Source organism: Branchiostoma belcheri, unplaced genomic scaffold (genome assembly GCF_001625305.1).
Source record: "Branchiostoma belcheri isolate BF01 breed outbred unplaced genomic scaffold, Haploidv18h27 scaffold21, whole genome shotgun sequence".
NCBI classification, from domain to species: Eukaryota; Metazoa; Chordata; class Leptocardii; order Amphioxiformes; family Branchiostomatidae; genus Branchiostoma; species Branchiostoma belcheri.
In genome coordinates this window covers 2,808,392-2,830,484 of record NW_017803602.1, presented here as the reverse complement: position 1 = coordinate 2,830,484, position 22,093 = coordinate 2,808,392, and the positions used below count along the sequence as shown (strand labels likewise).

At 38.3% G+C, this 22,093-nt stretch overlaps 2 protein-coding genes across 4 annotated transcripts; one reads left to right on the top strand and one right to left on the bottom strand.

The window, feature by feature from the left end:
• The first annotated feature begins 1,053 nt into the window (after positions 1–1,053).
• On the top strand, positions 1,054–15,859 carry LOC109469823 (dual specificity mitogen-activated protein kinase kinase 5-like). Of its 3 annotated transcripts, XM_019768536.1 has the most exons (22): positions 1,054–1,140; positions 1,487–1,556; positions 1,695–1,735; positions 2,009–2,070; positions 2,307–2,352; positions 3,000–3,023; positions 3,831–3,895; positions 4,084–4,123; positions 4,494–4,562; positions 4,761–4,842; positions 5,130–5,191; positions 5,881–5,929; positions 6,083–6,156; positions 6,656–6,706; positions 7,039–7,110; positions 7,284–7,313; positions 8,419–8,451; positions 8,852–8,884; positions 9,738–9,799; positions 10,085–10,130; positions 10,472–10,577; positions 12,965–15,859. In XM_019768536.1, the coding sequence occupies exons 1-22, from the start codon at positions 1,120–1,122 to the stop codon at positions 13,072–13,074; spliced, it is 1,248 nt and encodes a 415-aa protein (XP_019624095.1). In that variant the 5' UTR covers positions 1,054–1,119; the 3' UTR covers positions 13,075–15,859. The 3 variants fall into 3 exon arrangements, with proteins under 3 accessions (XP_019624095.1, XP_019624096.1, XP_019624097.1); XM_019768537.1 differs by lacking the exon at positions 3,000–3,023 and having other exon boundaries at positions 12,965–15,850; XM_019768538.1 differs by lacking the exon at positions 12,965–15,859 and having other exon boundaries at positions 10,472–11,670.
• LOC109469824 (arrestin domain-containing protein 3-like) lies at positions 15,566–21,249 on the bottom strand. The gene is made up of 7 exons (XM_019768539.1): positions 20,915–21,249; positions 18,966–19,103; positions 18,278–18,510; positions 17,842–18,033; positions 17,424–17,609; positions 16,772–16,937; positions 15,566–16,299 (listed from the first exon to the last, which is right to left on the bottom strand). Exons 1-7 carry the CDS (start codon positions 21,081–21,083, stop codon positions 16,178–16,180), a joined length of 1,206 nt encoding a protein of 401 aa, XP_019624098.1. The 5' UTR covers positions 21,084–21,249; the 3' UTR covers positions 15,566–16,177.
• Between the last annotated feature and the right edge of the window lie 844 nt (positions 21,250–22,093).

The window sequence follows — 22,093 nt, the reverse complement described above, 5'->3', positions numbered from 1 at the left end:
ATTTTTTACTCTAGTGAACATATAAGTACATGTAAAGCCTGTACCAAAGATGACAATGTGGACAATTCAGTACTTGAACTTTAAGAAAACTTGTTTAAAAATGACAGTCTACTACTTATAAATGATTGCTGATATCAGTTTACATGTACATTCAGGTCCAGATCAGACCTGTATCTAAATGCATATGCATAATGATAGAGCCTGTACCTGAAAAGTTGACAGCCCTACTTGTAACTGCAACAGACTAATTTCTCCAGAAAATTTGTCATCAACAACTGTCTGGTAGCTGCAGAATGCTGAATAAAACATGAACAATTCTATAAGTATTACATGTATTTATTTATGGAGCAAGATGTCTTCGATTCTGGTCATATTTGAATTTGAGGTACAACAAATCTTCACATTTCACTATTAAATATCTAAGTCATTGATAACTATAGATATGTTGATTTGTTAAAGAATGTTAAACTTGGAAATGTCAACATGAATAGGGAGTGCCTGACTCTGAGGGAACTTCTAAGGTCTGTACTTTTGATTTGGTACTCACAGTAGCAAGGAGGGAACTTAGTCTAGTCAGACTCAAAGTCTCAGACCTCTCTTTTCCATCCTATTCTTTTGTTCTGTTTTACTTCAAGATCAGAACCAAGGAAGTAATGAGGACTTAGTAATCAAATGTGCTAGGATGTGGCTACAAGTTGAACTTGGAGTGTAGTATTGTACAATGTGTTTTGCTTGTCTGTGTGTGTCTGTCTCAGAGTATGTGTGTGTTTGTATGTATAATGTGTTAGTGTGTGTATGTTTCTGTGTTTGTTCTGCTAATCGCAATTGACTATATATAGCTATTTTTATCAGTGAGACTTGAACTTGAAGGGTTGTAAAGTACAAAATGACTAATAAACTGGTGGACGTCCAAATTAATAAGTACCTAATATCGGTGTAATGTAGCCAGCTGCCGCGTGCCTGCGAGGCTGGTGTGTTACGCCAAAAGCTATACAGATACAGATACAAAGTAGTATGGGTATCATGGAGTGAAGTCTGCCATCTCTGATTGCCTTGCATAAATTTGTTTTAGATGAGGATGAGGATGGGGACAGAATCACAGTGCGGAGTGATGAAGAGATGCAGGCAATGATGTCATATGTGAGTATCAAAATAAGGAAAATACAGACAGGTTTTCACTGGCTTTATTTGATACTCAGGTCAGGGTGGGTAACACAGTTTTTTGGCGATGCATCAGGGGCAAAGGCATTTTTCTCTTGCTATTTTTCTGCCATATTCCGTGCATCATTTTATGGTCTGCATAATTGATGACTTGCAGGATCTCATAATGATCATTCAAGAAACCTTAGGAACATCTGTATAAAATCAATTTAGTAGTTTTTGTTGAAATTGATTTAGAGTTTACAGTCCAATTATGTGAAAATGAATCTTCGACAAATGGTAGTACAGCTATGGTCAAATGTATCTCTGTGTATTTCCATTTCAGTATGTCAATCAAATCAGTGAAATGCAGGCCATTGGAGGTGAGGTGATGCCACTTGTCATCTATCCCAGAGGTAGGTAACAGTTGTACATGTACATGTATTACATACATCTCCAAGTGTGAGAACTGATCTATGTTAAACCTTCTTGCTAAGAGGTAACTGAGTAAAATACGTACAATAGTCTTATTGATGTTGGTTGTATATTTACAGCTTGCAAGCCGGCTGGGAAAAGAAATATCCATGGATTAACTGTAAGTGTTGTGTTTTTATCATCACCCCAGTTGATAGTACCATGACATGGTCATCAAATATACCCATGCACTGGTATATGGGGCACTGGTATGCATTTGTATAATGTCCTTGATTTGTACCATTAGGCCAAATATGTTTTATGGATTAGGCACATGTTCAAAATTCCAAATGTCAATATGGAGAAAATCACAATAATAAGTTTATTATCCTTGTGTTGGATAAAAAATGCAACATTTGAAGAATACCAAGAAGACGTTGTGTTCCCATGACAGGTGAAGACTAAGGCATTTGCTGCTGGTGACTCAGGTGGAAAGAGAAGCATGTCTGGGACAGGGTGAGTTCTTTGGTGCTAGTTGTTTTTTTACAAGAGATTCACCGCCACAATGGTCTAAAGGGGAGAGTGCTTGCCTTGCATGCAGTAGATGTTAGGTTTCATCCCCAACTGATTCATTCCAAAACCACCTCATAAAACTTAAAGATGGATCTTCAATACAATTAGGGGATCACCAATTGGTGTGCTGCATTAGATTATACATGTATTTGATTTAGTATGTTATATTATCATTTCAGGAGGAAGCAGTCTGGGGATCTTAGACAAATTCTTGCCAGTGGAGAGGTAACTATGATTTTTTAGTTCATTTTTATACGTTATCCTCTCATGTTTTTATGTGTTTTCTGTAAACATTTTTGCTTGATAGGTCTTTTGACATATGCATTAGAATGGCAAAAGCCTTGTCAAGTTCCAGTTCTGCTCCTCTGATCCCTTTCCTGACAAATGAGTAGTGCACTGGTTATATCAAGAAGCAATTAGTATTGAAATAGTTGCATAAAATATACAAGAGTTCTAATTGGCTCCAAGTCACACATAATCATCATCCTCATCATCATATCCAGTCCAGAAACCTCTCCCTCCAGTCCACTTTGTCCATCATGGTGCTTGCCAGGTTTTCCTTTGGTCACACAGTCAGTCCTCTGTAACAGCATGGCAACAAGGTTTGTACAGACATTCGGAAGTTTGATTCTAGTTACACTGATTCTAAAATATTAAAACCCAAAATAAATGCAACTTGGTGCCAGGTCATGTATGAATATTTAAATGCAAATTGTTTATTAACCAGTACCAGACTTTTTGGCAAAGGAGCAATCAGAGGAGCAGACAGGAGGTAGTATATGATGGATACCAGACTAACCAAAGAAGTCATAGTGCCTAGTATCATAAACATCTGTATGTGCATCATTTTCTTTCATTTCATGTACTTTCAGACAAACTCACAGTCGAGTGTGCTGGTAATCCACATTGTGTTTTTGGGCATATGGTAATGTGGAGTTTCCTGGTGATATTCCATTGGTGGACATGGATCTTACCTGTATATGTACATATTAGTTCACAAGCCCTCAATACTTCTAACTCAATCATAATTAATCAATCAAGGAACAAGTATAGGTGTTGGTATAATGTAAATGCAAAACAAAAAGTTTGGAAGCTTGATTTTAGTCAATTATATTTCTGTTGATACTTTATCAGTTGTATTGTATATCACTGGAAATCATATTTAACATATTAATGTTTATGTATGTATATACATAATTATGACCATAGCAAATTGGACATCTTTGTAAAGGGTAATTAATATATTTTCCAATTATGATGTATAATTGATGAAATGATAACGGGGATTTAGTCACCCTGAAATCAAGTTTCCAGACTTTTTGTGTTAGGTTTGAACTCATGATCATGACACTGAAATACAACTACAGTTCCTGAAAATAGCCAGACGTGATAGGTATGATTGAATGAGCAAAGATGTATGGACAAAAAGTACACTCTTCTGATGGTAGAGAATCTTATCAGTGAATCTTGCAAATCATCCGAAATCAAGAACTGGAAGGGTGATTTACAAGATTCAACGTTCCCTTAAGTATAACATCAGAATTTTTTCCAATCATCTGTCTTTATTGAGTAATACCTATCACCTTTGACAATTTTCAGGGATTGTTGAATTTCAGTGTTACTGGTACATGTATCATAGAGTCTTTAGGTAAATGGTTATAATCAGCAGGTCATTTGTATTATTTTATGTCTTTATCCTGTAGATAAATGAAGATGATATACAGTACCTGGCCATTCTGGGACATGGGAATGGGGGAACAGTCTACAAGTGAGTATTTGATGTGTAGAAGATATTATAAAGCTAAACTTGTAGTTCAAGTTTGATATCACTTTTGTCTGGTAGGGCTTTTGTCTTTTTGGTCAAGCAGGTCCAAGATATTGAATGTCAATGTACCAGCACTATATTTACATGTGTATAAGTGTATACTTATGTTGTGACTAATTCACTCCTTGCAGGGCAAATCACAAGTCCAGTAGCAAACTGATGGCAGTGAAGGTCAGCATCATTTTCAAGTATTGACTTTGAACTGTCACCTTGTTTATCAATAAATCTAATATAACGTTACATGCATAAACAGGTAGACATGTATAGATTTTTGGATGTAGATATATTATATTAATTAATAATTTTTCTCTGAGTGTGCATTACTCAGATTTTGATGCTGCTACCTTTAATGCTTTGACATGAGTTTGATTTCTGTTATCAATGAGGTTGAAGAGAGACTCTTCAACCTCTTTGCTGTGGTCTATTGGTGATTTAAGTTTAAGCTCAAGCAACCTATGGATTCCTTTGTTTGTTAAATGATAGTAACATCTTTTTTCCAGACATGTATTGTTTAACAGTTTATGTGTACTGTATTTCATAGGTGATTCCTTTAGATGTCACTCCAGAAGTACAGAAGCAAATCATGTCGGAGCTGGAAATTTTGTACAGGGTAAGTAAAAATACTAACTTAAAGACCTTTCCATCCGTAGCTCTTGTCATTGCTGACATAGCATACATGTACCTTTAGTTAAAAAAATAATAGACATTTGAGTTCAAGCAATTACATGTATTTTGGGAGATGTACAGTAACTTATATATGTTTGAAAGTCTGTGGCAAAATATTTAACACAATGTTTCCTACCTTCAGTGCGACTCTCCGCACATTATAGGATTTTATGGAGCCTTCTTCACAGAGAACAGAATTTCCATATGTACAGAGTTTATGGATGGTGAGTTTGCTTCTTTCTGATCAGTACAACATCTTGCATGTTACTCATATTACTAACATTAAGGTATCCAAGTACCTGATAATATGGCATTTTCTGTTGTGTCCTATGTATTTGCGACGCTTACACATTATATTTTCACACTCTCATAAATTATAAATCAAAATGAAGTAATTCTGATGAAATGTACGGATGTTGGTATGTGTATTCATTCATTATGTACATACATGTAGTACTGGTAAAAAATAAGTGGTACATTTTGGAAATAACATGCTTTGTACTTTTGCTAGGTGGTTCTTTAGAGTTGTATGGTGCTATACCTGAACCTGTTTTAGGGAGAATAGCTTTTTCTGTGAGTGCAAAGATTTGTTACTTTCCACATTTAATACATTGTATACTATGAAAACTTTTGCAATGGTCCTTGTGATTAGTGGTGTTTTTTCAGAACATTGGTACATGCAGATAAGAGAAATGCAAAATGTAGCCTGTCTAAAAAAGGGAAATATGTGCGTATCATAATTATTGCTTCTCAAAATTTATGAGGGTTTAAGACATCTACACTGCAATGGTCATCACAAAAAGTGGATCTGCAGCATAGAAGATTCGGAAAGGATCAAGCACCCTTCAGAGTGACCTTTCGTGAATTGATTTTAACATAATGGCTCCGTCCCAGCCCATACCTGCTACAGTCTCTTTGTTACTGCGTTATGAATCATTTATGCTTCAGTTGTTCTCAGAAGATGAAGGAGTCATCACAAGACAGACCCCATAAATCTTCCATAGGGCATGTCTTCAAACTCTTATTTGTTTTCTTGTTTCTGCCCCCTCCCATACGATACCCCCTCCCCACCTTAGAAGAAGCATAGAATATATTTTGTCAGTAATGCACATTCTTACTTTTTGCATTCCGCATGCATTTGGTAAATTATTAAGATATGTCTAATTCTTTTTTTTTCATGTCAAGGTCATTCATATCAAGGTCGTTTGCATTTAAAGAGACAAAAAAGAATGTGCTTCTGAATGAGTTATCTTGATTTTCAGGTTGTCACGGGATTAAATTATTTGTGGGGACTAAAGATAATGCACAGAGGTGAGTACACGGCTCTATCTCTGATGTCCTATAAACTTGGTTTAAAACTAACTTACAATGTAGAAAGATAATATGTCACTGCTATCATCATTTGAACAGTGATTATCATTAAAAAGCTTTTAGTAGCATCATTGTTATAATATTGTTTTGCAGATGTGAAGCCTTCAAATATCCTGGTAAACACAAAGGGTCAAGTGAAGCTTTGTGACTTTGGTGTCAGTGTACAGGTAAGACTGCATGTACATGTATAGTATAGTCTTGCACAGGCTGTCATGTACATATGTACAAATTCATGTACATGTATATTGATACGGTATGACATCAAAATTGCTTGGGGAGCTGACCAGCAATCAGTGAAGCAACACGATTTCCTCTTCTAGCAGCCTTAAGTGTATCATGTAACTCAGTCTATGAGGAAATTTTGGGTCTCTAGCTTGATTAAGTCATGCTTATAATGGCTGCCGCAACATTCAACTGATCCCCAAGGAGTGTCTGTGGGGAGGGGTGAGTCACAGCCCCTGACAACTGTGTTTGTGCCATTATTATATTACACAGAGTACCTGTAGTACTGCCTGATGCCATTTGGTGTCATACGTGTATTTGGCTTGACTTCACTGACATTTTTGGGTTGGTGCCATATACTTAAACTGTTGATTTCAGTGCCAAATTATTAACAAAATGTAAGATAATGATCACTGTTGATTGTTTTTCTGTCCATTTTTGTAGTTAGTGGACTCCATAGCCAAGACGTATGTCGGAACCAGTGCCTACATGGCGGTAAGTGAAGCTGTTGAATTCAGTAGTTTGTACTCAACTATATTGTGACAAAAACATTTTTCAAAGTGTTTGTTGTAGCCAAATGCTTCATCGATCAATGTACATGTATGAAGGTGTTACTGCTGTAAAAGTGAATCCTGTAGGTTGTATAGGAGCTATATATATGACTATTTCACTGCCATGATATATGCACAATATAATTGTCAATGATTTAGCTCAAAATCCAGATACCTGATATTGTTCCATTTTTGACATTATTTTCAAGCCCCTCTAAGTCCTATAGCCACTTGCAGTATCACTGCACACACTGAATGACAGCTGTTTCCTTTCAGCCTGAAAGAATTCTAGGAGATGAGTATGGCATCCACTCAGATGTCTGGAGTCTAGGACTCTCTCTGTTAGAGGTGAGAAGGACAATGTTCAACTTTCAAACTCCACAGATCCTCACTTGATTTCGCGTTGCCACAAAAGTCAAGTACTGAGAACTTAAATGAACTTACAATAGTCACCATATATACCAATAAAAAATGCATTTCAGCTTTCAAAAGGATGACTTTGTCATATGCATATGTTTCAGATGGCATTAGGAAGATTTCCATACCCAAAGGTAAGATGATTATCCAAACACAGTAAATTAAATGAACATTTAGGATTATTTTACAAATACATGACTGTATATAAATTACAATCAGCAAAGCTAAATTGCATATGTCTGTAATGGCAGCCTTTCAGCAACAGTAACTGCTCCAGGTGTTTATGAACCACACACCAAAAATGGTCCCTACTCTTCTCTGTAAGTGTGGTGGGTTCTTTAACATGCTGAACGTGTGGATTTACAGAGATAAAGAATCTCTGGAATCTGCACCAAAAACTTGAACCATTACACCACACACTGGCAGGTGTGACAGCGTGGGTACATGTACATATAGAATACAACACGGTGTATTCCGTATCGCCAGAGGTATCGGCCCAACCGCGCGTCGTGGCCGTCGGGCGATCCGACCCGCGGGAGGGCCGGGACCGAGGGCGATGCGGAATACACCGTGTTGTATTTTATTTATGTCATACCCACCCAAGAAAACACGCATTTCAATGCAAGATGAGCCAAAAGTTGGTGCCACTAAACCCTAAAATGCAACAACATCAATTCCAACGTCCGGATTCTGCATTCGAATTTTCGAAAGCGTTGCATGCGGTTAGGGCGAAACGCGTTCGAATTGTTCTATGGAACATTTGGAAGCCCCGGGCCGTACGCGTTAAGAACTTCCGGGCCGTACCGCTAGTTATCACACGGGCCGGAACACCCGTATCGAACGTAATCGCGGCCCAGGTAGGACATAAATGTATGTATTAGTTTAGTTTATTAGTTTATTGCGATACCCTTTAGCCTTTTACCCTTTTTATACCTAATCTTCCAGGGCTCAATACACATTATTACACATTACACACACAGTACAAATATACACATATGACTACAAATTTACATACATGAGGTCACAGGTCAGACAAGGTACTAATTATAGCTAAAATCATTAAACGAGCATATTATCGGCTAAGTATAAAACTAATATTACCATTACTAAAAAATTCAATATAACAACTATCATCATAATTAAAACCATTAAGTTGCATACAATTGATTGATCAATCTCTTCAACCGCCTCTCATCGGATACAGCCGTTCATTATGAACATTTGTGTCCCCTTTCTCAGATTCAGAAGAATAAATACTACGGTGATGTAGTGGTGAGTACTATATTAATAAAAATAATTATAATTCTGCTTTCAATATTATTATTATCATGTAAGCAGAACAGAATGGATTGTAATTTAAGGAGTTTGAAAATATGTTTGTGCCAGATTTCTAGTTTGCACTTGAGATTTCATCCAGCTTTTTTGTTCGAATAATTTCTTTACCTTAATGTAGCCTCCTTCATAAATGAATGAATTCACAATGCAAAATACATCAAAGAGATCAACATGTTTATCAAAGCATATACATTATAGATACAGTTGGCAGGCCTTATGGAGCTTAGTAATTACATGCATAAATAGTTCCTATGATCTGGAAGTACAGTTGTATAATGTAATTAGTGCAGCAAAGTAGAAAGATTGTTAATGAGATTGTGTGTTTCTCCTCTGCCAGCCAATGGAAGTGTTCCAGTGTATACTCACAGAGGTAAGATCAAGTTAATATTACACCAACTTCCATAATTCTGCCCAGTACCCTAACTTAAATTTCAACAAAAATTACAAATGAGGCATCAGTAACCCCTGAGGTATGGACACTTCAGATATCCAGGTGTTCAACACATTCTTGATGTGGCAGTTTAAAGGTGTATCTGGCAGCATTGTGAGAGTTGAGGTTATACAGGATGACATACAGGATGTCCCAGGAAAATGTATCCAAATGTATTACCAACTTGTAAGTCAAGTGTATCACTACAACAGCTTAGTATTCCATAACTTCAACTACTTGAGCCTGACTACTTTGCTTTCCTTTGATAGTAACATTTCCTCCATTCATTTATCTCTATGTTCAATGCCATTTTGTGTTCAAACTGTCCAAGCTAAGAAATCAGAATACCCTAACACAAAAGTATAACTGGGTATCAACTTCCTCGTATATAACCATGGAGTTTTAACTCCTTGATATAACCGATACCAGTTACCTCTTGGAAGTCCATCAGCTACCTTCCTTTAAGTTCCTTAGTGCAATACTGACTGGTACAGATAGGTGGCACTGCAGTGGGAAGGTGCAGTCCGAAACATGACTGCATACCCAGTGAATTGCCAAACAGATGTATCAGTTCAGGGCATCTTTATAAGACGTGAAGTGAAGTTTTATACAGTATGTCCTTAAAAAGCAAGAAATTGTCATGTTTCAACACAAATGATGAAGTGAATGATTTATGTAAGGAATAGAAGGTAGCATTGTAAAGAACATGCTGTTTCACAGAGTGCATCAGTGTAAAATCAATTCATTGTAAGTCAGCATCATAATGTCAGCTAATGTTCATTGTTTATTCCAGAATCCTCTAGCTTTGTCTGCTGAAAACTTCTCCCCTCCATTTGTTGACTTTGTTGGAAGATGGTGAGTTCCCAAGACTATTATCATCACAGCATACATTCAGTCAATGCTTTTGCACTATTAATCTGTTATGTTTTTTTGTTTATTTCTTGCCACTTTATTCCTGTATCAAAGTTATCAGCTCAGGATTGCCCTCCAGACCTAATTATAGATTGGAACTCATTGTCACCAAGTACAATAGGGGCGTCCTCAAGAAATAGATTTAAACAACATTAAACAGAATAAAAAATTTTGGGTGGGCAGTCATAGCACAGTTATTTTCTCAACGTTTCTCATTATTTTTTTCAGTATGCAAAAGTCCCCAAAAGAGAGACCCTCCCCCATGCAGCTGTTGGTGAGTCAACAATAATTCAAAATCTATCTATAAAAGATTAATATATGAGTTATGCAATGCCATGTATTTTGATTTTCAAACTTGTAATTGCTACAAAGATGTACCTCAGAGCGTATGTACCTTGTCATTCCATTTAAAAGTATGGTGTGTATCTTTTATTAATAAACTTGGACTTTCAAAAAACCCTAAAAATCTTATAGATCAGTGTTTCTAATCTTAGCCTGAATGTTCAGTGTGTTGTTGATAGAATTCATTCTGAAGCAAGACTAAACTATTCCTGCTTCAAATTTGACAAATTCATGAAAGTTGTAACATAACCACATGGTCTTTGGTTCCCATAGCAACATCCTTTCATCCAAGCCAGCGGTGACGGCAGCGACATGGAAGTGATCGCGATGTGGATGGGACAGCGGCGGGCACAGATAGACTTACTACAGCAGAACCCAGGTGCTGTGGCCAGAGGGCCCTAACTAACTACTTATCATTGTCCTGTGCACTTCCGCCAGCTTGTCCAGGATATACTTAGAAACAATTATATTTAGAATGTATCAATGTCATAACAATGCATTGTTGTATGAATCCCAAATTAATGTTTAAATGTATAAATAAATGTGAATTGTTTAAAAATTATTTAAAATGTTGTTGTATGTAGGAAAAGATGCAACATACATGTACATGTAGATCTTATATAGGACAAGTTATTTGAAACAGTGTCAAAAGTTAAGGCAAATAATAGATACCTAGTGGTCAAGAATAATTAGGAAGAGATATAAACACCAGGCAACAATAATTAGTGGTAGCACATAGTTTACTGGAGCTGAAATCGGGGAATGAAAGAAAATATCATCATGATGTACCGTTAATGTTACAGTAATGTTGCAATAATTAGTCAAGTGCATCATCTACATACTACAAGTAACTTAAAGAATTGACACACTAGTGGTAACAGTAGGGGTATTAAAACTAATGAAAATGAACAAAATATGGTTTTCAGAATTAGAATGTGATAACAAAGAAACAGATAAGACAGTGTAAAGGTAGACAAATTACAAAAATGTGGAAATTGGGATCCCATTAGAGTATGACTAATACAAAAATATATTTACAATCATGTAACAGATATACCTCCAGAATATGTAAGATTTAAGTAAAAATGTATAATTGAATGACAAATAGGTCTTTTTAGGCAATGCCTTTGACACAGAGACATTCTGCTACTTAAGAATCTATACAAAGCAATATACTGGTATGCAAGTAAACACTGTCATTCCTATATCAGTATTAAGACACAGCTGCTATTAAAATCTACAATTCAAATATCTTTGCTATAGAGCAATAAAGTATAGCATCACAAGGTAAGACTATATTATGTTAGGATAACCTAAAATGGCATGATAAATTTGTATATAAACATTTACATTTTATGTATACCCTGCAACCTAATAATAAATGTACATAGAATATATCCAAATTGATAGGGCATATTTAATCATGCTGTACTTAAGAAAGATATCTAAGAATACAACATATGGAAAATAGTCAAAATATCAGCTATATTCAATTTTTCAGAACACCGCAAGCCAGATATGTCCCAAATAACTACATCACTATTAGACTGTGAAACTGAGAAATAAATTGTACAGTGATGATGACCTTTGTTTTGAAGGAAATACCTTCTTTACAAAAAATAGCTTTTATTTTGATAGTTTGGTTTAATATATGTTCAGTTTTTAATAAGGCACATTGTGAAGTGTTGGTTCAAATTTTAGTAAAATATTTGTTTTTTTTTAATATGTACCAAAGCTTTACCTTGTGTTTGTGACTTTGTATTTGTGTATTTTCATCAAGAAAAATTCATGTCAGACACACGTACCCTGAACGTCAGCTCCATTCTGGTATGTTTGGTCAAACAGACTTCCTTTCCTATGTTTGGATTCCTTTCCTTTCCTACGATGGATAAAAACAATGTTTGTAATCAGTGTTGATGGTAAGGTATAGGAAGCTTTGTTTCCTGTTAAAATTGCAAATCATTGCACTAACCTTACATGCCATTGGGCCATTTCCTGGATTCCTTTGCCTGCTTGGTGATGTGGGGCACCATGGGTAATGCAGGGGGTGAACAAGATCATTACCATTACCACTAGACTGGTCACAGGATGCATGTTCCACATATGCATTGTTAGTACAGTAATTCTGTTATTTTCCCCTTGCATTACCCATAGTCCCCCACAGCTCCCATCCCAGCATGCAGTAGGGTCTATCTATGGTGCTTCGGCTCAGTGTCAGTCTTGCCCTGTACTACAGTTCATCTGATGATCACTAATTTTACAATTCTTTTTCAAAAACTTTCTTCTTTCTTTAGCAGTAGCATTGTTGTAAGAGTTCTTGATAAATCTCCCTAAAACTTCAGAACTTTACTTGTTAACCTGCTTGTGGTATATTAGGATAACCAATCATTCAAATTTCTAACATTCCCAATTCCCTTACACACTTTTCCTTACATATCAGGGATCATGATGATTGATAAAACCAACACAGTCATTAAAACGCCATCATCTGAACTTCTCACCTCCTAATCACTAACTGACCGACTGACCAACAATTTCTATCAACCGTTTCCACCATGAGTAGACATAATGATAACTAATCTTGTTTTCTAATTAACTCAATAACCAGTTCATCAACATTTTCCATTTTACCTACATTTGATCAGTTGAACAATCAACCAGCTTATTTATATGTTTATCTGATATGTCAATCAATCAACTCACTGACATTTTCCCAGCTTTACCTGTTCACTTACCTGCTGTCACCTTCATCTTCACTCTCATTAGGGCTGTCCAGACCTTCCTCCACCGTTGCTCGCTCGCCGAGGCCTGCAGCCCCCTACGCTCAAACAGCTCCTGCAGGTTCGCCTTCCTTGTATCGGCGCACCAGCACTTAAAGACCACTGTACCCCTGGGACTTCATCTCACTCCCTAACCAGTGCTTTCCTTCTGGACCTGTCATGCCTCATCTCTTCCTTGTTATGACGGAAACCAATCAAAAAAAAAAAATGATTTCGTCCTCTTCTCAGCCATTGAATTTTTGCCAGCCCCTCAAGCGTGGAGGCTTGTTTTAGTCTGAATTTGCTCTACATGGTGATCTTCATTGACCAACATTTGTATTATATAATTTCCTTTGACCATGTCAATATTGGAAATTATGAAAGAGTATGATTGATCTTTATTGTTCTCTATGATGTCTCATTAATGACGGTAAGTTCTGATTTATTTTTCATGACATCTCTCATTACCATGATCCTACTACATTGCCAGCTTGCCACAACACAAGGCAAAACGCAGTCTTCTTCAGAACACCATAACCCAACCCATCTAATAGAAAAAGGACAGACACCATCATTGGAAAAAAGATCAGTAGTAGCAACAGTTTTGATTTCATGTGCGTTAGATAATAAAAATCTCATCAAGTTGGTGTATAGGAACCAATAGGAAACAACAACTAACAAAGAAACAAACAGTAGGGGAACCAATCTGCAATCAAAGATAGAAAATAACAAATATCCAATAAAAGTGATTAAATCTTTGCAACTGGGTAGAATAGTTAATGTCAATTTTGCTGAGAAATTGTTGTTTTATCATGTTCACTCTTGATTTGCATCATTGCCTGACTATACTGTACAAGTTATAGACAAAAATGAAGTTTGGGAAGGGAAAAGGAAGACAAGTGGCATATCATAACCCTACATATCAGGTGGGAGCTTACATATTTCTTATTTCATAGACCATTTGGCAGACCCTATTGCATGCTGGGAGATAAGGACACTATGGGTAGCACAGAAGGTAAGCAATAGCATTAACATGACAATATAGTCCAGATTGGACACAGTACACATGTATACTGCTTACATTTTGTCATGGCAATGTGGTGTTTACCCCCAGCATTACTCATAATTCTTCCTGCCTCCCAGCATATTCTGAACAATTTAAGAGCTTTTTCAGGTTTCCACATTCAATCTGTTTCCAATGTAATAAAATCTCTTTCATTCAGTAAAATGAAACTTTCCAACTGTTTATCCCCACCATTTTGACTGGAATAGCCTAATTGGAACTTTTAAAATACAAGTTACAGAATTCTCTATCAGATACATGTAGGCCTAAACGAACATTCCTACTCTAACACTAAATGCAATTATGGTGACTTTTATTCCAGTGCTATTATTAATCTAATCCACTTTGTTTCACAGTTTAGGAGAGATGTTTTTGCACATACATGTACCTTGGCACAATATTACAAGAAAGTGCATTTCAGAGACCACTATTACCAAGCCTTTGGGACTGAGGAATATTGAGGAAGTGATTATGATACTCGTTAATTAGAGACAAGTATGTTTGATTAATTACTACTCAGGACCCCTTCAGCTGGTTATATGATGTGCGGTGGTGGCACAGTGAATCCGTAAGACAATTAAAGCCCAAACAGAGCTCTAGTTTTTAAAGTAAAATGGCAGTGCCGGCAGATAGAGAGGGGGTATTTTTGCAAGGAGTTGTCAGGGAAGTTACCTAAATGTACTTGAGGTGCCCCAGGCAAGAAGTCCACATTCAACTGAGGAAATGAATGTAGAATCTTAAAGAAACAAGTAAATATAGTGGTCAGTCAATACATATTTCTTCACTGCTTTTCACTAATTCTGCACTATTTCAGCTCAATGTCAATGATTTGGGAAGATTCTGATTCTTGGCTTGGCTTATGAATTTCTAGCTCACTGCATTCATCAGGTGTAGGAGGCCAGAATATACCCTGGTAGCTTCGGTCCAGGAGTGTGCTCTAGCCTGCTAGACCAGTCTTTTCATGTATTGAAGACAGTGTTTGTATCTTGAAGTGTTTAAGTAGACTTCTTGTCTGGAGTACCATTTTTGCATTCCCAGTGCCATTGACAAGGGTACAGGCAGCTTGAGATTAATGCTCTAAATTATTTTCTCTCTATGAGTTGACTAAATGAGCACAAAAATGGAAACTGCAAAATGTGAAAGATAGGACTGGTACTTGTGCTATGTAATCTAAATCGCTACTATTAGTAACTAAATAGCATTGATGGTGTACTTATAAGTGACCTGATATTACGGTAGTGTTGGACCTAATACATGTACTACAGATCATAACATAGACAACACTAGACTGCAATTATTCTTACACTGTATGTAAATGTGAGCTGTTGTGTAATCATACAATATTTTAAAGATAAACAACAAACATAAGATTCTAATATGTGACCTTGGGGATCTACTATATTGTAGTTGATTTGTAAAATACTTTATGATTCACTTTGTGTGGCTTCAAGAGATTGATTTCAGGCTGCCTTACACTTGTTGCTGATAATAGTGTAAGCTAAGTAGGATAGAGAATGACTCAATAAATGTATAAATTCTCCACTGTGTTTGGTCAAAAGGTATTGAAAAAAATGTTTTCCTATACCATTGCCTCTGTGAGGGCGGAAATTACTTTGCTTGATGTGCTGGAATATAGCAGCATGGCACGTATGGTAGCTAGATGCTGTATGGTAATAAATTATTGCTTCTCAAGTCATTCTATTGTCAATTTGTCATGTTGTCTCTTCTCCAATAATATTGACTTTTGTGTATAGCAAAACAGAAGGCACCATATGAGTGTCTTCTGTGTGTACACTTGTGAGCGCAGAATTCATGACACTGAATAATTCTGAAACATCCATAATGCCTTAAGTGTTAAATCAATCACCGAATTGATTTTGCTTTACATAGATTATGGTAAAATAAAGGTTGAAAAAACGTTGTACTGCATAGAAATTAATGCTGATTACCATGTCCCTCAATAAAGAAATGGCTCGCCCTTCTTGAGAATGTTATGAACACCTGGATATCTAAAGTGCACACAACTCGCAGATGAAGTGAACAGCTAATGTTACATGTGTATGTACACATTTGTAAAACAAAACGTTGACTATAGTTCATCATGACATAAATAAAAATCATTAATACATGTTACAAGTAAATTTCATAAACTGCCGGTCAAAAACCAGAATTACAGTAGTAATTGTACATCGGTGTAAAGATGAGGTCCCCGTGGATGAATGGACTGTCCCGATTGTCCCGGATGTTGTAGCCTCCTGTAACCGACGTCACGGCAATGGCTATAATAGAGAAAAAACAATTGAAGTGACAAACGTGGAGTTCTCTGAATTTCAAAAGAATCTCAGCACACAACAAAACCACTCAAAAAGATTTCCGTCGTATACGTCTTACAGCAAGGCCTGGAAATTTCCATTATGGGAGAGTTTGTGGAGACATGAAAATTGCTATTAAACTCAGTTAAAGGGGGAAAGGCATGTGCGCTAATGGTGCTGTTATGTAAAAACGATACAAAACTGTATGCCTGCCATTGTGTTTCTCCTTGCGAACCTTTATGTACGGTGTTGGGAAACATGTCATTTGAAGAAACTCGGGATTCCTCCTTCAGTACCAAGGACAGGTCTGAGGACTGCCTGTAACAGGTGAAGTTTTTGCCGATGCCTCAGGAGCGGAGGCATTTTTACCATTTTACCGTACATGAAACAAAAAGAAGAGATACAGATGCAGTGTGGTGTATACACAGGGTTGTTTTACCTCCATTGTTCTTCACCTCTGCCTCGTCCTTATTAGGCTCCTCTTCTTCCTCCGGTATGTCCGTGAGAGTTTTGACCCCGTGTCTGAGTTTGAGCGGCCTGGTACCGATGCGGACGGGCAGAGACACGCTGATAGCGGAGTTCTTACCCGTCACTGACGCCAGAAACTAGGGAAGAGACCGCACAAGCAGGGGTGCATAAGTATAGTTTCTACCAAATGCAGTGTAATAATATTTGTATGCTCAGCAATTTTTCGAGTATAATATATATATTACCGATATATTTAGTGATATGTTTAACAACATTGTTAAGTTTGTACACGAGTAGAATTGAGATGTATTTGGTAAAATTGGCACACTGAGTATAAATAGGCACACTGAGTATAAATAGGCACTGAAAAATGTACCAATCAATGAAACAATTATAATCTCCCTAATTGCTTATGATAGCAAATAGGTAGGGTCTACGGGGAAAAACCACGTTCATAGAGAGGTATGGAATAAGATACTCGGACTTGGATTTATGTTTATATGATTTCTGTACCTATGTTTATGTCCATGTATATGTTTGGGTGTCTTGTTGTATTCGAACAATGCTTTTGCCCATTACATACATGTATTTTGTCGGAAAAAGAAGTACCTAACACCACCCACCTGTGCTTCATATCGTATCTCGATGAAGCGGCAGTTCTTGAGCCCCGAGGGCGGGACACAGGGCACCAGCATGTTGATGGAAGGGAAGCGCGCCATGGTGGCGGACTCCACGCCGTGCTGCTTCACAGACTGGAGCTCTTTCACAGTCGTGATCGAAAATCCCGAGTTGTCGAAGTAGCGGACAATCTAAGAAATAAGAAAATATGTTTGTTTCCATCTAAGTTACCCACAATTCAAAATCATGAGAATACATGTACATTTATTCACCCTTTCTTCAGTTATCTTCCAAAGTGGAAGACAAACCAAGCATGCGGTTCCAAGGAAAGTTGCTAGAGGGCCTAAACCTATACCATTCCCCAGCTCGAAATGTAACTATTTATATCTGCCACTCAAATATCGAAGCCTCAGTGAGTCCTACCTGTACCAGCTTGGCGTACGTTTCCTGTACCCGCTTGTTGGTGTGGTTTTTGACAGAGGCAGAGAGCACGATGGTCTCGCCGGGGACGTACCCACGTCGGTCCGTCCGGGCGCGGATGTCGATAGGCTGCGGCCGGAAACAGGAGAACCAGCTGGGAAATATCGTGAAGGTGTACGACTCTTCTGCAGGGAGCTGGGAAAGATGCATGCATAGAAATAGAGAGAAAGTTTTGATAATGATATCAGCGAGTATTTGCAGTTTTTATGAATGCTGTTGTGTAGAAAACCTGAGACAGGGGGCACCATACATAAACTTTTGTAACTTTCGATCCACCGCTCGCCTAATCACTGATACTTCTGAAAATGTGGCCTCTTCACTCTCTACACCTTCTATCCTTGTAAAAAAATCCAGACGAAGGTTTTCAATAACCACTCACCAAGGCTTCTGGCTCGTCATTCAAGTCATACGGTGTGAGGATGGTAAACGCCCTTTTACACTCATGGTTGTTTCTCTCTGCTCGAATTATGGCCGCCTTCAACCAGTACCGCACGAAGCCGTGGTCGCCCTCAAACGACGGCGGGATCGGTCTTCTGGGAAGTTGGTACTCAAACGAGAACGTTCTTAAGCCTTTCTCTACAACCACTGAATCTTCTTCAACGTCTGATAACTCTGGAAGGAAAGATCATTAACTTGCTATTAAGGCGTTTTCATATTATGTCATCACTGCGTTCGCCACGATGTTGGTGTTATTATTTGCATTTTAGTGAATCATAGCTCAGTGAATCAAACGTTTTCTGTCATCTCCAGGTCTTATGATCCTCAAGGCTTTCAGATCACTACGTTGAGTAAACGAAGTTCTATAGCGCAGCAAACTCTGAAACAACCAATACCCAATAAAATGTTACGTTTACCATTACATTAAAGCTTCAATTTCAGCCTTAGACGTAGTTTGTGTGACTATAATCTCGTATTAAGGTGTCCAGAATATTGCATGGGCGCCGATGGTGAATCAATTGAACGATTCAATCAGGATACAATGTATACATGATAAAAACTCAATAGAACCATTGATTCCTCTCTGAATGAGCCATTATGCTTGTGAAATGTCATATAGTACTACCAACCCTGTCCGAAAACGGTCGTCCTGTCGTTGAAATACACCTGTTCGTTCTCGAAGTGTGTGACGGGTTTGTAGTGTGTGCTGCCCCCGCGAGTCTCCTCCCAATGCACGGACCCCAGCCCGTGGAACTCCACCACTATACCTGCAGGAATATACACAGTAGATGTACTCAGCAATTAGACAAGGCCCAGGAGACATCACTTGCTGCCAGGTGCATCGGGGTTCCTTTTATGTCACATGAATGCAAGACCATAGTCAACATTGCTTAGAAATAAAACGACACAATTATAAGGTATTACGTATATGGTTGCATGTGAATTTTAGGTGCATGTGTACTTTTAAGACACAGAAAATGTGAAATCCCCACATAGTTGTTCATAGTTGATACTCCATCATTAGTCAAGTGGCGACTGGCTAACGTTGGACCAGCCACTAGTTAGGCTTTATCAATGCCCCGTATCTATACATGTGCCGTGCGTTAACCTTTAGACCTTGGCAAAGTGACTGGGAAATGGTATCAGTCACCGTCCCAGTGATAAGTGACAGATGCAAACGCAAAGACAAAATCTGAAGAAAGAAAAAAATGATTATGTAACGTTAGTTCTTCTTCGAGACAGATACCTGACAACAAAATAACACTAGTTTTTAATGACTAGTTTTTAGATATCTAGATGTAGATTCATTTGGGGCTAGTTGTGTGTGCGTTTCATGATCTTTCATAAGACCTGCATACCCTGAAACTTTCGGACGAAATTAATTTTCTTCCTCCGCTGATGTGTTGACATTTCAAGTTGGTTCCATGGACAAAGAAGACCAAGCTGTGTTACTTTGCCGCAAAGGGAGGAAGGAATCTAGCCGTGATATATGAAATTAGGTCATGGCTTCTCAGTGGGGCCTTCTTAAGGGTCAGGTCAGTGGCAGACATTACTGTAAATTCTGACTACGCGGAAGCAATGTTTGAGCCACATTTCCCCTGCTGTCTAGTTACTGTCTCGCCTTGTAGACTGAGATGCAATGAAATTATCGGAGTAAACAGATCACCTCATCTATCGTTTGTACAAGAGAGTGGAGTCTTCAGATGTGCTTTGCTTCTTAAATTCTTCTCATACCCAGGGTGCTCTTTCAAATCCAACTATTTTGCTTTCCCTCTGACGCTTCGCTTTGGCATTTCCGATGCTAACGGAGGGCAGCATCTTTATACTTTATATCGTAATGTTGACCTTGAAGTTCATACCCTGTCCCAAGCCTTAGGAGAATCTTAGGAGTAGATTGAATGCTATAGGGTATCTTTTATAAATACCGTAACACAACACAGTTGTGCCAAATTATACAGCATAATACAAGGGCCCGTCTGTATTTTGTCGTTGCGTTCCTTAATTGGGTCTTTTGAGTACGAAGTCCTTCGTTTGGCTTCAAACAGACACTAGCAGGTCGCGACAGTTCCGGTTGTCCACACAGCCAATGTTTGGACACACAGTTGTGCGAATTAACACACAGAGGGGCTCGCCTAGGTCTTGACCCGACAGAGCGGTTGGCGGCCCAGGCATCAAAACAAAAATTCAGCGTATCCAACAGAAATATCAAACACCCCTTCAAACATTATTTATTATTTCGCTGTGATCTTATCATGGCAGCCAAGAATAGGGCATAAAATAGGACTGTCACAGTGGTGTTAAAAAAACGACGTCAGAAGACGACCAGTAAGAGGTAACAACTAGATATAACATAAGTCATTACATCTGATGAAAGATTATTGCAATAAGCGTTGCCATTCTCGTAAAATCACAAACCAATGATTTTCTGTTTCCTTTGGTTATGGACACCCCACTAATTATACCACAAGTTATAGTAAACATCGACATTTGCACACACGTGTTTTCTCTTTGCCAGAGACAAGAAACAAGGTATCGGCTTCGCACCCACCAGACGATACACATTGGACGAGGAACGCACCTTGTATCCTTTTGACCTCGGAGAATTCCACCGCGATCTCTCCCGCCAGACACTCCCCTGGTCCATACACCTCCTTATTTTTCCCTAAGACGATCCTGAAGACTCTGGGTTCCTCCGGATCAGTACTTCTGCGGTTTAAGGTCCCGTAGTCGCAGTCTTCTGAAGCCATACCCCAACACACCCGGGCGTTACTGCGTGTTCGAAGTAGCTACAGTGGAAAGTCTTGTTCCCAGGGTACACAGCCAAGTAGAGCAAACATTTTCCCAAACTAGCGTGCTAACGTGAAGCGGCGTGTATTATTAGCCCAGGAATTCTCCTCCAGAGACGTCGGTATCTCTAACCCTGATGCCTCGGGGGGTCTCTCCGGCCGTATGTCATCGTTAGCTGACATCGCATCATGGTGTTACACATGCATATATGATGCATCATGGAGAGTCCGAATATATCAAAAGGGCCAAAAACAGAGCTAGAACTGATTATAATTCAGCTGACAACCAAAATTCTGTGTATACAGGGTTCATAGTATTTGTTTCGACACCGTTAGCGTCAACCCATATAATTCTGCCGGATACCCCAAGACCGCCAGTTCCACGACCTCACACCTTCGTAAAAAAAATGACTGACATGTTGTAAAGTTTCTCAATGATTATGCAAATATGGTCTTTATTGACATACATTATATGGCGCAGCTTTTACAGGAGAGAGGAGGGGATTAACCCGATCTACCACGAACAGATAACAAATTCCCATGGCTCTTTAGGTCAGGATTCCACGGACGTTTAGCGCTTTTATCAAACTAGTACCAGCCGGCCAACACCGCGCTGAGATACCCAGATAGTCGCAGATATAGGGTCTGGGACTCAAGGTCAACACGTTTTTTTGGCGACGCCTCAAGGGCGGGGGATTTGTATAAGTACTACGATCGCTTGGAAAGAATTTTTTAAAAATTGCACGAATGCGTTCCCTAGGGAATTGGTTTTGAGGTAGCCTTCGGCCATGTGGTCTTTGGACCGAGTAGGAAAGGCCTTTGTTGCTATGCATCTGAAAGGCACCATTTGGGGCGAATTGTAACTTTTTGCACACAGAATTGTAACTTTTTGCACACAGAATATTAATGGCTGTCTTGATTGGTGTAAAATTTTCTATCGATGGGCAGGCAAAAATTTGTTATCGATAGTC

What these genes read in the sequence shown, in the direction of transcription:
- LOC109469823 (XM_019768536.1), top strand. Translation starts at nt 1,120, where the DNA reads ATGCAGGCAATGATGTCATAT. An exon ending in AGCTGGAAATTTTGTACAGG is followed by an intron (nt 4,563 to 4,760) that starts GTAAGTAAAAAT and finishes TCCTACCTTCAG; the next exon opens with TGCGACTCTCCGCACATTAT. An exon ending in AATACTACGGTGATGTAGTG is followed by an intron (nt 8,452 to 8,851) that starts GTGAGTACTATA and finishes CTCCTCTGCCAG; the next exon opens with CCAATGGAAGTGTTCCAGTG.
- LOC109469824 (XM_019768539.1), bottom strand. Translation starts at nt 21,083, where the DNA reads ATGGCTTCAGAAGACTGCGACTACGGGACCTTAAACCGCAGAAGTACT. An exon ending in ATGACGAGCCAGAAGCCTTG is followed by an intron (nt 18,034 to 18,277) that starts GTGAGTGGTTAT and finishes CATCTTTCCCAG; the next exon opens with CTCCCTGCAGAAGAGTCGTA. An exon ending in AGAGGTGAAGAACAATGGAG is followed by an intron (nt 16,300 to 16,771) that starts GTAAAACAACCC and finishes TCTCTATTATAG; the next exon opens with CCATTGCCGTGACGTCGGTT.